Source organism: Protopterus annectens, chromosome 11.part0, assembly GCF_019279795.1.
Source record: "Protopterus annectens isolate FY-2018-M chromosome 11.part0, PAN1.0, whole genome shotgun sequence".
Classification (NCBI taxonomy): Eukaryota; Metazoa; Chordata; order Ceratodontiformes; family Protopteridae; genus Protopterus; species Protopterus annectens.
In genome coordinates, this window is record NC_056745.1 from 1120853250 (window position 1) to 1120871653 (window position 18404).

The window sequence follows — 18404 nt, forward strand, 5'->3', positions numbered from 1 at the left end:
CCTGAACATAAACCCCTACGTCACAAGATGGGTTGCCAATTAGCTCACAGACAGAACCCACACGGTGAGAGTTGCAGGAGCTAGGTCCGACTCTAAACTGGTTACAAGTGGCGTTCCCCAGGGCTCAGTCCTAGGACCCCTCCTGTTCGGCACAGGCATACAGGTACAGGCAAGCACAGGAGGACTATGGCTGACTAAGTTCACAGACGACTGCAAACTAGGGGCTATAATTGACTCTCCGACTGACAGACATCCTCCAAAAGGGTCTCACTGAGACAGATACCTGGTATCAAAATCATGGCCTCAAGCTAAATGCCAAAAAGTGCATAGTCACCCCCTTTGGAAAAAACAAAGTACCCACAAACTACCACATAGGTGGTAGTCCCCTAAATACGGAAGACGTAATAAGGGATCTGGGGACTCAAGTAGATAATAATCTCACCTTTGATAATCACATTGTCACAGTGGTTAGAAAATCCTTCTACGTGGCCCACCTAATCACAAAAGGGTTTGCATCCAGATCAAAAGAGGTCATTATGCCCCTCTACTCATCACTTATCAGACTCATCATAGAGTACAACGCCCCATTTGGGATGTACATTACAAGACACCTGCAATAGCTGGAAAGACCACAGAAGTACCTCACCAAGAGGATTACTGGCCTCAAAGAGATGCCCTATGCAGCTCGACTGAAGAAACTCCAGCTGTACTCTGTTGCATACCGCCTATTCAGAGATGATCTCTGCCTGACATACAAGGCCATGTCCAACCCAGAATTGATGGACATGCTCCACCTAAAGAAAACCTTATCCCCTCGAGCCACATGCTCTAGGGATCCAAACCTCACCGCAACAATAAATAGGACGTGCTGGAGGGATAGATTCCTGTCCCAGAGACTTCCCATGCTTTGGAACAAGATCCCAATCTATATTAGGCAGAGCTCCTCACTAACACTCTTCAAAAGAAACCTTTGACGAGTGGATGGAAAACAGAAAGTGTACGTCGGGGATCACTTCAGTGGCTCTGCTGGACAGAGGCACAGGAAACTAATATAAGGGGGTGGTGAAAGCCAACACATTCTGGCTAGGCTTATAAATGCCTTCGGGCAGATAGCCTAGTACCTACCTATGAATCTATATGAAAATATATAACAGGTACCAGACATAAAGGTACCATTGAGGAGGATCAAAAATATTGAAAATTAATTTCTTTTCCCATTGAATTAAAACTGTGTTGGTAAATATGGGGGCACATGCTGCCCCCTTAACTACCCCCTTCTTTTGTAAAAAAAAATAAATAAAAAATTGCCATCCAAGAACAAGTAATTATTTTTGAGTATAATTTCCATAAAGATGTCACAGACATCTACCTCATCTTTACTCAAATCAGTGTGACCAATCAAAAAATCATGAAACCATTGAGGGTTAACATTAAACAAATTCACCACATCCTCTGTTAAAAAAATCATACCTGGAAAAACATTTACATGCTTCATTTTACACAAAAAAAGTCCCAAGAGTCTTGGCACAGATGTTGAAAGGGTTTCAAAAAATTTTCAACTTTAAGTCAACATGTTTAGAAAATCACAGACTTCACTGCATTAACTATTGGTCGCATAGGTGGATCCACCAAGTCCTTGTACAGCTTTGGATACCAAAAATGCTTGGAATGACAGGAAACTTAACATTCAAAAAGAAAAAATCATAAGGACAGATCTGACCTTGCATCACTTAAGCTTTTAAAATGTAATCAGTTTTCTTATTTGACGCATGCATGGCATGCAGAGTTGTTACTTCATAAAAATCAACGTCATTCAAAAGCTTTGACATTTTGTACATCACAACAACTCCCCCACCTTTGTCAGGTTTCATTAACCTGACCTGATTGTTCCTATTTAGTTGAAGGAGTGCATTTTCTGAATCAGTTAATTTGCCGTACTTCATGTCACTCCTTCTGTTAAGTAATTTCTGAAACTCTGTTTTGCATACTTTCTCAAAAATAAGTAAAGATAAAGGCAAGGGAGGGTTGTAAACACTTCATCTAGTCAAACCATTATTGACAAACTCAACCTTATTTTCATAAAAAAATATTTTTAAATTCAGTCTTTTCATGTATAATTTTAAGTCAATAAGTAATTCAGGCAAGTTGACATGACCGTCAAGTTATGCCCTTCGCTGAGCAGGTTGGCATGCTCTGTACCCATAACAAGACAGGTGAAATTAAAAATAAAAAAGTCATCTGTTGAGTTATTTATAGCAAGCGGACCTGCTTTAACCACATCAACATTGTCATTATCTACTGCCTCCTCCTTTTGCTGCAGTAGTCCCAATATTGATTGAGTTGGTGCCGGGCCGGTTCTCTCCTGTTTGGGTAAGGTGATTGTCATAATTGCTGGTTCAGGTTCAGTATCTACTCTGAATGCCTTAGAGGATCCTGGCCTAAAGGGGCAGTAGGAATACTATTACTGGTATTAATACTCCCATCCACTTTGACTTCTTTGTGATTGGAGGATTGAGCCACACCTCCAGATGTCCTTGGTTGAAGATGGGCAAGCCTCTTTTGATAATCTTCCTGGTCCCATTTCAGCTTTTATTTTAGAAGGTTAGTGGGGTAGACCTTTAAATTTAATTGTGCATAGTTTTATTCATTAATTAGCAGTTGTTTGTGATTAGCTTTAATTTGTCGTGTGGTTTGTTTCATGATTATTTGAATTGTAAATGTGGGGATGTTTTTTGATTCTGATAATAGATGAAAGTGCTTAATCTTATTAATAACATTTTATAGTACTCAATACCGATCATCGTGCCACTTTTCAATACTTTTGTTTTTTTACATCAAAAGTAACTTTAATGTGGGTGAGACTACTTGCTCCACTTGTGGCTTGCCTTAGGAGTCATGGTAAATTTCAAGACGTCAAAACTAAAACCAGTACAGGCTTTGGAGTTTATAGGTTTCCATCTGGACACCATTGCACTGATTATCAAGCCCCTCCTTCCAGACTATCATCATCGTGTCTTCAAGCTCATTAAGTTTTTCTCTCTCAAAGGCTACCTTCTGCTCTGATTCTTTGCCTCATAGGTTCACTGGCAGCTGCCATTACATTAGTTTCACGTGCCATGAGGATACTCCGGTGGACCCTCAGTCCATTGGTTCCTAAGGGCGATTTCATTGCAGCATCAGAAATGAGGCTTTTGGAGATTTGGTGTCAAGACATCTCATAACAGCTGACCTCTGATCTGGTATCATCAGAACACCCCTTTGTTCCTCCACCAAAGCCACAGTAACTACAGATGCCTCTATCCTTGGGGTGGTGGTGGAATATTTCAAGAGGAACCTGGACCTGGATAGAGGCCAATCTTTACATTAATGTTTTGGAGATGAGAGTGTTGTCCTGGAGTTTCAAGCTTTTCATGACTGTCTGCCCAAAGGCATGGTATCCATTCATATTGACAGTATGACTGTAGTTTGGTATCCCAACAAGTAAGGTGAAACCCGGTCTTACCCTCTATGTTGGGAGGCCACACCCTCATAGCATTGGACGCTTTCTAATGGCAGTACATATTTTGGAGGGGTCTGACATAAGAATAAAAAGGCTGAGCCTCTGCCAGTGTATAGTAGTTACTCATGAGTGGTCCCTCAAACAATCAGTGACATCAGAAATTTTTAGCCTCTGGGGCCAGCCTTGCTGTAGCTTATTTGCCACCCTGGACAACACGAGGTGCAGTAGCTTCTTTGCCTTGATCCCCAGGGTGTGGCAGTCACCGAGGGGCATTTTGGTCAATGCTTGGCCCCTGGGTCTCCTGTATGTGTACCCACCAACTCCCCCGATTGTCAAGTTCTTGTATAAAGTGGCTTGGTGCAAGGCAACTGTAATCCTTATTGCCCCATTCCAGCCCAGACAAGTGTGGTTCCCCTGCCTGCAATCTCATCTAGTCTACCCTCCATGGATCCTGTGTCATGTTTTCGACTTAATTTCCCATCTGTCTAGCAAGCTTCACCATGACCTCACATCCCTCAAACTAACCACACGGTTCCTGCAATTTCATTGATGGCCAGAGATCAGAAGTTGTCTGCTGGTTTGGAATACTTTCTTACCTCCTCTCAAAAGACTTCCACCAGAAAGATTTATGGAAGTAAATGGAAAAGATTTAGTATTTGGGTTACCTTGAAAATGTATGGATACCTTTTCAGCTTCCATAGCTTCTCTTTTTAGATTTTGTAATGTTTTTTTTTTTTTCAGTTGGGAGCAAGCTACTCTATCATTAAAGTTCAGCTTGCAGCAGTTTCTGTTTTCCATACTGAACACTTTCAATCTCCTATAGTTTCCTTGAGGTTGTCTAAGTCTTTCCTGAAGGAACCTTTCTCCAAAAGCCTCCATTATGAGTTCTTTTGAACCTGCAGCCCCAGTGGATTTAAAATTTCTATCATGGAAGACTTTTTTTTTTTTCTGGTTGCAGTTTGCTCTGCCAACAGGTATTAGAACTTCAAGCATCATGATGTAAACCCCCTTGCCTGACCTTTTGGACAGAGCCTTTCTGTGGACTTATCCAGCTATTTTACCTAAGGCGATGTCTGAGTTCAAATTAAAACCAGTCTTATCATTTACCAGTATTTTTCCCCAAAATTCACCTACAAGGGGGAAAGACATTCTTTACTCTCCGGATCTACATCAGTAGTCATGGCTGTGTCTACGTAGAACAAAGAGCATCAGAAGACCTGACCAATTATTTGTTTCCTTTCAAAAGGAAAACTGGGAATGAGGATATCTAAGGCTACCTTGTCCAGATAGCTTACTGACTTTGTATAATGTTTGTGGGTTGTCTTTACCATTTAAACCGCAGGTTCACTCTAAGAGAGCAGTATCAACTTCTGTAGCTTTCTTTAGTTGCACATCTTTGGATGATGTCTGCTCAGCAGCTACATGGTCTTAATACCCATGTCTGTGTTACACATTGTAAACTTGATCTCCAGTCAAGAACAGCTTTGATTTTGCTATCCTCAAAAGTATTCTTCCATAGTACCACCCAGATCAACTTGGCTTAGGACTCTTTCCCACAGATTGAGGCAGATAGAAAAAACAACATCGGGTATGAAAGTTGAGTATATACCATAACACTTGATCTGTGTTACCTTCTTCCATCCATCTTCTCGCTCTGTTCCCCTTCATTGACATGTTGTTAGTTAGAGGTTCTAGAGGACCTTCCAAGCCTTCCCAAACCCTTCTTTTTTGTTGTACCTCATCAGGTCTTGTTTTCTATCATTATGTTGCTACCTTGTAGTGGAGACCAATGCAGGAAGAGAAAGTGCCTTGGTCTGGAACAAGAAAGTCCTGAGGTAATTCATACCCATACATCCCTTATGTATCTCCTAGCTCCTTCAAAATGAGGTCATATGTCAGATGTATGGCACAAGAGGAAGGTGCCCATACTTAGTATTCTGGTTGGATGTACAGCTGTCCTTGTCAGGATATCCCAGTTGTTCATAATACTGCAATAGTGATCATTTGGACATCTATTGTTATGGTAAGTCCTCACACAACTGTACTTTCCCCATGGTGTTTCAGTTGACTAAAACTGAGAATTCGGATGAATGTTATATCATTTGATAGAAAGACTTGATGTCATGCTAGATAATGCAGTGTGTTTTTTTTGGCTGTTTTTTGTACCTCTGCTATATGCCAACTGTCAGTCCCTTCAGGAGAGACCATCATTTAGACAGCCATTGGGACGGTTTGTACTTTCCTTTTCTCCCCAGCCCTAGTTGCAAACACCCAGCTAGTTGCCCAGGAGGGCCTTGTAATAGGCCATTTGTAGAGGGTGTTTCCTCACTTCTGCAAGGGGCATGCCTGCTAAACAATCCTTCCCCATCCTCAGCACAGAATGTAGTCTTCCTAGTCTCCAACAAGGAGGTTACACAACGCATTGTGTGCCCAAGTACGTGACCCCTCCCCCAGGAGTGGTGAGTGGTCACAACCCTTCATTCCTCTCTCTTCTGCCTAGCTGCTTCAGTGTCAGTTCCTCTAACTGAACCCCCATTGCCTAAGTTGCAGTAAGGGCTCAATCCTTGTGTATCACAGAGCCAGGCCATATAATGCATGAGGTGTTGCTGTTTTGTTGGTAGTGGAACTTTTCTTCTAAGTAACCAATAAATTGCCAGTTATGCAGTGCTACAGTATGTAGAGTGATGTATATATGTATGTTGTGGAGATATTAATAATAACCACCTCTGCCGTATGTATATTAAGAATTGTTTGTCACATATGGAAGAAGCGTACATTTTTTTTAATTTTCCTTACTATGCATCTTACAGAGCTAATAGAACTAAAGGTTATGTTAGAAGATGCAGAGGACAGAAAGTATCCAGAAAATGCTCTTTATCGAAAACTGAAGGAGTCCGTAAAGGAAGCAGAAATGTGTTCTTCAGTTGCACAGCTGCTGTTGAGCAAAAAGCAGAGGCACAAGTAAGCAAATACGAAGTTTAATGATAAACAACATTTTGCCTTTAATAGTGGGTACTGCTGCGTGTTTCAGGCCTTTATAGAATTCTGCATTTGAATCTTTACGATGCCCTGTCTTGTAGTAATTTAAAAATGTTAAGCCTCCCACATATTGCAGCACATTTTCATTCCTTATAACTTCTTATTTTCCCTTCTTCATGTACGTCCTTACTGCTTTCTAGTTCTCTTCTCTGACTCTCTCTAAATATACCATTAGCCTGTTTTCTCTCACTTCATATTGAATTCCTATTTGTATTAGACTAACTTACTTTTTAAATTTCTCTACATACTGTCTAACATTTCTCTAAATATTAAAAGATTGTCCTATACCTTGTATCGATTCTTAACCAGTGTTTTTTATATTATGTCTTGTTTGTTATAATTATTTAAACTGCAGATGTTTTTGTTTTATTTTTTGAAGATTGTAAGCTTATTGTTCTTAAAATGTTTTGCAATAATTTGGAGCTTTTCACCTTGGCCCTCCGTTCAAAATGGGCTTCTACCCAGTCAGATTTTCCTGGTAATCAAATGTCAATAAATAAATAAAATAAAGGAGTATTCAATGCATATTACTCTTCTTGCCCTCACAGTGTTTTTTTTTTGTTTGTTTGTTTTTTTAAAAAATGGATATGTGCACTCATGTGAAACCTATTTTATTGGGTGGCCTAATGGTTAAGCTGTTTGCCTTACAAACACAAGGTACAGGGTTTAAGTCTCGTAAGGGATAATTGGCTAGGCTTACAATGGCTCACAAGGGCAGTTAGATTAGTACTACTCTATGAACCTATTTTGCTACTCACACCATATTGATGTATGTTTTCCCTGTGTTTCAGTAAGTTTAAATTCCCTGAAGCTTCATTGAATGTCAGCTGGACAAAACCAATAAAAATGTACTCTTTTAGGAGCAAGCCTTTTGCACTTCCCATGTTTTTGGCAAGACCCCCATACCTCCTTTGCTTGTATGTGCTGACTCCACGCATACCCAAATGGAATCCCCAATGACTCACAAATATAAAATGGGGTGCAGTGTTTGGGGAGTTCAACATTGAAATGAACTCAGTGAGTTTCAACTTCATTCACTTTAACTGGACTACATGTAGAGTAGCAAGGAACACCTCTTGCATGATTTGGAAAGATGTTCTTCGTGTTTCACTGTTGCAGTCATTACATTTGGGTTATCTGCTTGCAGGTAGCCCTCAGTCAGCCTGATTAACAAAATCTTGGGTCCTGCGTCGGTTGCTGTCCCTTCTTCCATGACGTCAGTGGTATAAAACATGCAGCCAACGCCATTACATCAATCTTTCTTGCCGTGCGGTACCCGAAGCAGAAGCAGATCGCAAGTGCCTGTCGGCTGACTCCTGAAATTTTCTTTTTCAAGTTTCAGAACTGAAGTCTTCAACTAAAGCTAAGTACCCCATTGGGGAAACTTTTTCTTGCTCCATACCAGTGTCAGTAAAAGTTAATAATTGCATTACTTGTGGAAAGCAAATACCTCATAAAGATTTTCATTCGTACTGTATTCCTTGCCTAGGCCCTGACCACGATGTACCTTGCTGTCGGTTTTGTGCTTTATTTAATCAGCGCACTATCCGTCGTCGGTATATTTTCACCTCTAAATATTTCGGTTCTCGGTTTAATTATCCAGAAATGTCGTCAGTTAGCTATCCAATTACTGGGATTCCGAAAAAACACAAAGATAAAGACAGAGACAGGCCGCCGAGGTCCAAAACTGCCGACAATGCTTCTTCTAAGCCAGTCGCCAGTTCCCCGGTACTCAGTGAGGTGTTTTTGCAGCCCCTGATACCCGCTACTTCTGATTCGCAGGCCTCTACTGAGACCCATTTGGAGTCCGGTATGCCGCGAGATGCTTCAACTATGGAACCTGTGGATGATTCAACCTTGGATGGGTCCGGAACCACTGTGCAGGCACCGGCTTCTGAGGGTGTATTCAGGCCTACAGACTTGCATATTAAACCTATGCCTCCTTCTTTACTTAGGTCTAAGTCTCGATCCACGCCTAAAAAAATGACGCCCAGGCCACATGCTCAGGTCTCTATGCCTAAAAAACAAATGATAAGAATGGCTGAAGATCTAATAACTCTAATCAGGGGTAGCCAACCCCCCCCCCTCTAAGAGGCCTAGGACTGAAGTTGATTATGAATCCTTCTGATCAGGATTCTGTTTTTTCTGATTCTTCTGATGATCTGGATTTGCCCTTATCTACTTATGAAGATTCTGATACAGAGGACACCATTTCCTCTGCTTCCCCTCCAGAGAATTTTTCTTTTGGGGAAACCTTACATACTCTAAGGGAGCATTTCCACTGGGAAAGCCAGGATTTTTCTGATTCAAAAAAGAGGCTTAGGGATTTCCTTCTCCTACCTCAGCATAGGCCTTTAGCTATTCCTCCTGTACTAGACATTGTTGATGATGCTTTTTCAGAATCTAGTTTGGCCCCTGCTTCCCTGCCTCCTGCTCCCAGAAAACCTGACAGATACTACAGGGTCCCTGAGTCCCACAAGTTCCTTTTCAAAAATCCTATTGCAGATCCAGAGACTATTTCACAGGGGCCCAGGGGCATTAAGGCTTCTACTGCTAAAAATCCTACCCCTTCTGATAGGGACTCCAGGGCGCTGGATAGATGGGGTAAGAAGGTTTACACTGCTACAACCTTGGCCATTAGGGCTTTAAACTGCCAGTTTCATATGTTAGTATCAGCAACATGTTATTGGACTGCTTAAACAGAAAATGATGTTGATTCCTGACTGTGTGGAAAATAAAGAATTACAGGATTTAATGCATTCTGCTGAACAAGTTGGAAAACATACTTTGCAATGTGGTTTTGATTCATTAGAGGCCTCTTGCAGGGCTGCTGTTACTGGGTCTGTGCACAGAAGGCATGCTTGGCTTAAGGAGTGATCTTTACCTGGTCATGTTAAAGCTAAATTGTTGGATGCTCCTTTAAGTCAGGACCGCCTGTTTGGCAACAAGGCTGAGGAAGTTCTTAAAAAGATGTAAGATAAAGCTAAATCTATGCAAACTGTTACAGATTTTTTTACAAGTTCAGCCTCCTAGATTTAATAGGCACTGGCCCTCTAAGAATTGGTCCTTTCCAGCCCCTTCCAGGTCTTCTCAAGCCAAACCCAGACACAGCAAAAACCCCAGGTTTCAGTCCCAGGAGCCACACAGAACTAAGCAGTGGGGGTCCTCCACTTCCAAATCTGGGAATAATAAGACTTCCCCCTATGGTAAACTGTCTCAATGACTTCCTTTTAAAATTTCCAAGCACTTATCAACTGACTGCCCCTTTGGGGGGAAAGATTGCTCTTCATGCAAAGAATTGGGAACTCATTACCCAGGACAAATGGCTTTTAAATGTCGTGTCCCAGGGAATACAAATTTCACTTCCACACGTTGCCAACACCAAGTTGGTGGCCAGACCTGCCCCCAAATCAGTGGGCAGAGACCCAAAAACAAGTATTTTCTCTCTTAAGCATGGGGGCTATTCAACTGGTACCAGAAGAGGAAAAGGGACAAGGTTTCTACTCGAGACTTTTCCTGGTACCCAGAAAAGACAATTCATGGTGCCCTATCCTGGACCTGTCTACTCTAAACACCTTTTTTGAGATTCCAAAATTCAAGATGCTGACTCTTCACCAATTACTTCCTATGCTAGGCAAAGATGCCTGGTTGGCAACACTAGATTTAAAAGAAGCATACCTGCACATCCCAATCAGGGAATCTTGTAGAAGATACCTACGCTTCAAAGCAGGCTACACGCACTATCAGTTCTCTGCACTCCCTTTGGCTTATCTACCGCGCCCAGGGTATTCACAAAGTGCCTAGCTCCAGTTATTGCATTTTCCAGGCAAAGAAATATTCAAATATACCCATACCTGGACTATTGTCTAATTCAGGCAGAAAGCCAGGACATACCTTTGAATCATCTGGCCTTTGTAAAAAGGGTTCTAACTTGTCTGGGGTACACCATAAACGAAAATAAATCACACCTGGTACCCTGTCAACAAATTATATTCTTGGGAGCAAGCTTGAATACAGCTTCCCAGATGGCTTTCCTTACGCCAGAAAAGCAACTTTATTTGGTGACTTACTTCAAACAGGTAGCCACAAAAACCCTGCTATCTGCAAGACAAATACTGCAAGCCTTTCTTTTACTACACTTAAAAGCCTTTTTGGTGCATTTGCTTTTGTTTGGAGGTATGCTTTTGTGTTTTAAATTATTTATATATATATTTTGCTCCCCATTTGGGGGGCACCTGACATCTGGGGTAAGAAAAACTGATGTAATGGCGTCGGCTGCATGTTTTATACCCCTGACGACCTGACGTCATGGAAGAAGGGACAACAACCGACGTAGGACCCAAGACTTTGTTAAACAGGCCGACTGAGGGCAACCTGCCAGCAGATTACCCAAATGTAATGACTGCAACAGTGAATACACTCGAACATCTACATTTATGGTAAGTGTACACAAGTGTACTTTTATTAGCTTACTTATGGCTGATAAGCCCTCAGGCTTTAAGAAATGCTCCCCGTGCAGTCAGAAGATACCCAGCTCCCAATTTCGAGGAGTGCTTCTATTGTTTGGGTGCTCTGCACCTAGAAGCTGAATGTGACTTTTGTGCCACATTTAAGTCCAGGGCCTTGGTGGAGCACTGCAACAAGCTCCGTTTGAAAGGTCTTGCTCAGGGGAGAACCTTTGTTTCTCCCTTGAAGGCCTCCTCTATAGATCCAAAGAGGAAGATCCCTTCTGATGTTGTTAATGTTTCACTGTTGCAGTCATCACATTTGGGTTATCCCTGCCAAAGTAGCCCTTGGCCGGCCCGAATACCAGAGACTTAGTATTTCTGCGTCGGTTGATGTCGCTTGAGGACTGACGTCAGGTCGTCAATAGCATAAAGTAAGGCAGATGACGCTGTTACATCAGTCTTTCTTGCCTTGGAGCCCGCAGCAGTTCGCACGAGTGCCGGTTGGCCACTACCTAGCCAACCTAATCAACCACTTACTCTCCCCAGTACTACTCCAGATAATCCCAACCCCTTCTCTTTTACTCCCATCCAAACTAGTTACATAAATACTCTCCTAACCAAGATAAAACCCTGCTGTCTTGCAGCTGACCTACTTCCTAATGAATTTCTAAAAGTTGCCGATGTTCATTGTGCATACAGCTGCAGTAATCACAGATGGGTTTTCAGCCGTCAGGCGGTCCCTCGGTCGGCCGAATTCCAAAGTCTTGGTCCGGCGTCGGTTGTCGTCGCTTACTCTTCTGACGTCAGGAAGGCCAGAGTATATAAGACACAGCCGACGCCATGTTCCCCAGTCTTTTTTGCCGCGCGGTGCCTGAAGCAGAAGCAGTTCGCAAGTGCCGGTCGGCCAGCTCCTGATTTACGAAAATATTTGGAACCGAAGTCTTCATTAAAGCTAAGTACCCCGTTGGGGAAACTTTTCTTAACTCAGACCGATGTCAGAGAAAGTTAATAATTGTATTTCTTGTGGGAAGCAAATACCGCATAAGGATTTCCATTCCCTTTGCATACCCTGTTTGGGCCCAGACCACAACGTCTCGGGCTGTCGCTTTTGCGCTACCTTCAATAAACGCACTATCAAGCGTCGGGCGGAGTTCGCCCAACACTTTTTTGGTAGAGCTTTTGACTATAAAATGTCGTCGGAATCTCCGACTACCGTTTTATCCAAAAAACGCAAGGAAAAGGACCGACACGCGAGGCCCGCTGTCTCCACCGACACCACGCCGAAACAGGCTACACGTGGTCCGGTTCTCAGCGAGACGCCTTTGCAGTCCCTGACTACCGACGACACTCCTTTGGCGGTGTCTTCTGTACCCGAGACCGCTGGGTCATCGGCCCTTTCCCAGACTACAACTGAAGCCCCGGCTTTTGTCGAGCCTACTAATGTGGACAGATCCACCTCCACCCATGGTGTATTTAGGCCTTCATCTTCTTTTTCTATTAAGGCCTTTACTAAATCCAAAGCAGCCAGACATCACACTAGGCCTACTGCTCAAGGCCCATCTCCTGGACCCATGCCTAAGAAACAGATGCTTAAAATGGCTGAGGATCTAATAACTCTCATCAGAGGTTCTCAGCCCCCTCCTGACAAGAGACCCAGAGTGGAGGAAGAATCCCCCTCTTCTGATCAGGGATCCATTTTATCAGAGCATTCTGATGCAGAGGAACACTCTTACTCCCCTTTTGAGGATTCAGATGCAGAACAGTCCATTCCTTCTGTATCCCCCCCTGAGGATTTTTCTTTGGGGAAACCTTGCACACCTTGAGGAACACTTCCATTGGGAAGGCCAAGACTTTTCAGATTCCAAGAAAGACTTAGGGAATTTCTTTGGTTACCTCAGCACAGACCTCTGGCTATACCCCTGTTTTGGAGGTACTGGATGATGTCTATTCGAGGCTTGTCTTAATCCTGATTCTCTGCCTCCTGCACCAGTAAAGCCTGATAGATATTACAGAGTACCCAGTTCTCACCAATTTCTTTACAAAGGCCATAATGCTGACCCTGAAACCATTTCACAAGGCCCTAAGGGATTAAAGGCCTCCACTGCCAAGAATCCACTTCCTGCAGAAAGGGAATCTAGATCTCTAGAAAGGTGGGGTAAGAAGGTATATACCTCGGCCACCCTAGCCATGAGGGCCTTAAACTGCCAGTTTCATATGATTAAATATCAACAGTTCCTGTTATCACAATTAAAAAACAAAATGTCTCAACCTGAACAACCAGATTTAAAAGAGTTACAGGATATGATGCATAGTGCGGAACAAGTGGGTAAACACACCTTACAATGTGGATGTTCTTCATCTCACATTGCTGCAGTCCTGACACTTGGGTAGTCCGCTGTCCCAGTCGGCCCGAATACCAAAGTATAAGGCTGACGTCGGTCAAGGCGCATTAGTCTGACGTCAGGACGTCAGGGTACAAATGCGCATGACCGACGTCATTTCCCCAGTCTTTTTTGCCGCATGGTCCGATGCAGAAGCAGTTTTGCAAGTGCAGGTTGGCGTTCTGAGATTTTCCGAAGTCGGAGTTTCAGACCGAATCCAAGTTGGCTAAGTACCCCGTTGGGGAATATTTTGGTTTTTCTTGCCTCAGTATTTTACCGGATGTCAGAAAAAGTGAATAACTGTATTTCTTGTGGGAAACAGATACCTCATAGGGATTACCATACCTTGTGTATACCTTGCTTAGGGCCTGAGCACGGCGTTGTTGGCTGTCGCTCTTGTGCTAGATTTAACAAACGCACTATAAAGAGAAGATTAGATTGTGCCAGGTTAGTTTTGGGAAGCGTGTAATTATAAAATGCCGCCGGATGCTCCGGCGCCCGGTCAAAAAGCGCAAGGACAAAACAGCAAAGCCTAGGCTGGAAGAACCGTCCGTGCGGACGCCGGTTCTTTAGAGGGCTCGGTGGAGCCAGAGGTTCAGCCAGAAATTTCTTTGGAATCCCAGGAGAGACTTTATTACTGCAAGATGTGACCTCTCAGGAGGTAGGCCAGGCGGAAGGGGCTTCTCAGGTAGCTGTTCTTCCCTCCCTTCCTAAGGTGGTTAGGCCCTCCTGCTGTTTCCAAGGCTTCTCCCTGGGGCAGGCCAGGTTTTGTTTCAGGTGTTACCCCTAGTTCTTCAGGGTCTGTACCTAAGAAGCATATGCTTAAGATGGCAGAAGATTTGATTACAATGATTAGAGGTTCTATGCCCCTCCTGATAAGAGGCCTAGGGTGGAACCTGAGCTTGGGAGTTTTGAGCAGTGTTCGGATGCTTCTGAGTCTTGACTGAAGACTTGCAGGAGTATTCCCTTACTCTGATTCTGATATAGATGATTCTACTCCTTCTGCTTCTCCTCCTGAGGATTTTTCATTTTCAGAGACTCTTCATTCCATGAGGGAGCATTTTAAATGGGAAGGTCAGGATTTCTCTGATTCCCGGAAAAGGCTTAGGGAATTTTGTTTCTACCCCAGCATAGGCCTTTAGCTATACCTCCTGTTCTAGATGTGGTGGAGGATGTTTTGCAGAGGCTTCTCTGAACCCTGATTCTTTGCCTCCTGCTCCAGTTAAACCGGGTAGATGTTATGGGGTGCCTGAAGCTCATAAGTATCTTTTAAGAGTCCTAGGGCAGACCCAGAAACTGTTTCTCAGGGGCCTAAAGGTGTTAAGGCTTCTGTTGTTAAAAATCCTGTTCCTCCTGATAAAGAGGCGAGGGCTTTGGATAGATGGGGAAAGAAAGTGTATACTTCTTCCACTTTGGCCATGAGAGCTTTGAATTGCCAGTTTCACATGTTGAAATACCAAAATTATCTCCTTTCACAATTAAAGTCTAAGGTAGATGCTTTGGCGGAAGGTATTGAGTGTAAAGAGTTGCAGGATTTGGTTCATGTTTCTGAACAGGTGGGTAAGCATTCTTTGCAATGTGGTTTTGATGCTGTGCAGGCCTCTTCGAGGGTGGCTGCCACTGGTTCGGTTCTTCGCAGGCACGCCTGGCTGAGGGATCAGAATTTAGCTGAGCATGTGAAGACAAGGATTTTAGATGCTCCTTTACAATCTGATGTGTTGTTTGGTTCGCCTGTGGAAGCAGTTCTAAAGAAAATGGAAGACAAGGCTAAGTCTATGCAGACTGTTAAAGATTTTTGCAGGTTGAGCCTCCAGTTTAGTAGAAATTGGCCTACCAAGGGGTGGACATATCCTGCTTATGATTCCCAGTCTAGGGGTAGGTCTAGGCGTGGTAGGGGCAGAGCTCAAGGTTCTTTTAGGCCTAGAACAGGGAGTTCACCTGCTCAGTCTTCTGGTGAGGGCAGGGGTCAGTCCTTTCGTAAACAGACCCAATGACCTGCCTTTTCAGCTGCCAGAATCTTCTCGTCTGGCAGCACCTTTGGGAGGAAGGTTGGCACTTTTCAAAGAAAACTGGAGTTTAATTACCCAAGACAGATGGGTATTGGATATCATTCACCACGGTTACAGGTTTTATTTCCATACCTTGCCTCCTTTCAAAGGCATGCCAGACATTCCTCCTCAACAAAGGAAAGACGCTCACAGGCAAATTTCTCTGTTGCTCCAAATAGGGCCATTCAGCCTGTTCCTGTGCCAGAAAGGGGCCTAGGATTTTATTCTCGCCTGTTCCTAGTACCAAAAAAGGGGAACACGTGGAGACCAATTTTGGATCTGTCTATCCTCAACACTTATCTGGACATTCCCAAGTTCAAAATGTTGACGTTACAACAGCTTTTACCTCTGCTGGGCAAAGATCACTGGATGGTAACTTTGGATCTCAAGGAAGCTTACCTTCATGTTCCTATCAGACTAATTTGCAGGAAGTATCTGCGTTTTCGAGCTGGGAATTCTCATTATCAGTTCTCTGCATTGCCCTTTGGCTTATCTACTGCGCCCAGAGTATTCACAAAGGTTCTGGCTCCAGTGATAGCTTTCTTCAGGCTAAAAGGAATACAAATCTATCCTTATTTGGACGATTGCCTGCTTCTGGCTCAAGGAAGGACGTGCTTCTTCGGCATTTGGAATATGTGATAGCAGTGCTAAGATGCCTAGGGTATGCTGTGAGCGAAATAAAGTCCAGGCAAGTACCCTCTCAAGACATGTGCTTTCTGGGTGTGAGACTGAATACAGCAACCCAGATGGCCTTTTAACCCCGGACAAACAAAAGAATCTTTCTCTTTACTTCCATCAACTATCTCATCAGTCCGGGCTGACTGCAAGGACAGTCCTTCAAGCCTTAGGGTTCATGGCATCTTGTATTCTGGTACTTCCCAATGCCAAACTGCATATGAGGAAGCTACAATGGTATCTCAAAAATGTATGGACACAGCACTGCCAGGATTTGGACACTGTCATTCAAATAATACCTTGCATTCAAAAGGAATTTCTGTGGTGGGCTCAGGAATGTCACCTAAACAAGGGACTCTCTGTGACCCGGCCAGAGGCGAGTCAGCCTCAGACACAGCTTGGGGAGCTCATCTGAATGGAAAGTGGATACAAGACAAGTGGCCTGCCAGACTGCAGCATCTATATATCAACATGAAGGAGATGTTAGCAGTCCAGTTTGCATTACTGGCTTTCAAGGATTTACTTCTTCCAGGGCAGGTGTTGATTCTAACAGACAACACAACTGTCATGTGGTACATCAACAAACAAGGGGGAACACATTCTTATCCTCTATGCAGGCAGGCAATGATTTTGTGGGAGACTGCGTTAAGCTTGCAACTGAATCTTCAAGCAAGGTTTCTGCCAGGAGCACAGAACTCCTTAGCAGATGTGTTAAGCAGGCAAATCATGGATCCCCACGAGTGGAAACTGGATCTTCATGTATTTCAGACATTGACAGTGTCCTGGGGAACTCCAGACATAGATCTCTTCGCTTCTCCACTAAACCACCAGCTGCCACAGTTTTGCACGAAAAGGTTTCATCACACAGCCTGGAAAGTGGATGTTCTTTCTTTCAGTTGGGAAAATCTTCATGTGTATGCCTTTCCACCTCTGCCTCTCCTCCCAAAGGTACTCCTAAAGGTCAGACAAGACAAGCCAAGGATGATTTTAATAGCTCCAGATTGGCCTCGGCAGCACTGGTACCCTTTACTGAGGAGTCTGGTAAGGAAGCCTCCATGGCCCTTACCTTTGATTCCACACCTATTGTCTCAGAAGGACGGGCATCTACTCAATGTCAAGCTTCACTCTCTTCATCTAACAGCCTGGCATATTCTGTTTTGAACCATAGCAGGTCTCAGCTTCCTCAACAAGTTTTGAATGTGATTATGGAAGCCAGAAGACCTAGTACAAGGAAAGTGTCATGAGGAAAATGGAAGAGATTTTTATTTTGGTGTGCAGCAAAGGATTTGGATGTTTCTGAGCCAAATTTGAGTGTGGCTCTTCAATATCTTACTGAGTTATTGGACAAAGGTTTGTCTTTCTCTTCCATTAAGATTCATGCTGCTGCAATTTCAGCTCACTATGATTGTGACCCACCATTGTTTTCTCATCCTTTGTTCAAGCAATTTCTTAGAGGGGCAAAGAATATAAGGCCCCCATTAGAGCTCCTACTCCTGCTTGGGACCTCAATTTTGTGTTGGAGAAACTCACTCTACAACCTTTTGAGCCTGCAGCTACTGCTGAATTGAAATATTTGTCATGGAAGACTGCTTTTTTGTTAGCCATTACCTCTGCAAGAAGGGTGTCTGAATTGCAGGCCCTTATGGCGGTTGAGCCTTTCCTGATTTTTCATAAGGATAGGGTATCTTTACGTACTAATCCTTCCTTTATGCCTAAAGTGGTTTCTAGTGTGGCTTTAAACCAAACTATTCATTTACCTACCTTTTATGCAAATCCCCAAAATAAGGGGGAAAAGATCTTGCACACTTTAGATGTACACAGGCAATTACGTTATTATTTAAGCAGGACTAAGGATTTTAGGCAGTCTCAGCAGTTGTTTGTTTCTTTTGCTTTGAGTTCTCAGGGTAAGCCTGTGTCAAAACAAACTATTTCTAAGTGGATTGGGTTTTGCATTACTTTCTGTTACTCCCATCATGGCAAGGAGATTCCAGCTGGGATTAGGCCTCATTCCACTAGGGCTACTGCCACTTCAACAGCATTTCTAAGGGGGGTGGCAACTAAGGATATTTTGGAGGCAGCTACTTGGAGTTCGGTGCATACCTTCTCTAAGCATTACCACCTTCCTCTCTACTCTAAATCTAGGGCTGGTTTTGCCACTGCTATTTTACAGGGCATGTTGTCAGCTCCTGCTTCTTTGTGATTTGCCATCCTCCCTTACCTCTGCTTTGGGATTCTACCCAAGTGTCAGGACTGCAGCAATGTGAGATGAAGAACATAGTACAGTTTTGTACCTACCATAAATGTAGATGTTCGA

At 43.4% G+C, this 18404-nt stretch overlaps 1 protein-coding gene across 1 annotated transcript in view; it reads left to right on the forward strand.

The window, feature by feature from the left end:
• The window catches only part of KDM5A (lysine demethylase 5A), a 2605143-nt gene that overhangs the window by 1643027 nt on the left and 943712 nt on the right, over positions 1-18404 (forward strand). Inside the window, exon 17 of the mRNA XM_044088480.1 lies at positions 6310-6460. Coding sequence (XP_043944415.1) covers positions 6310-6460 — 151 coding nt within the window. The remainder of the gene's footprint in view (positions 1-6309; positions 6461-18404) is intronic.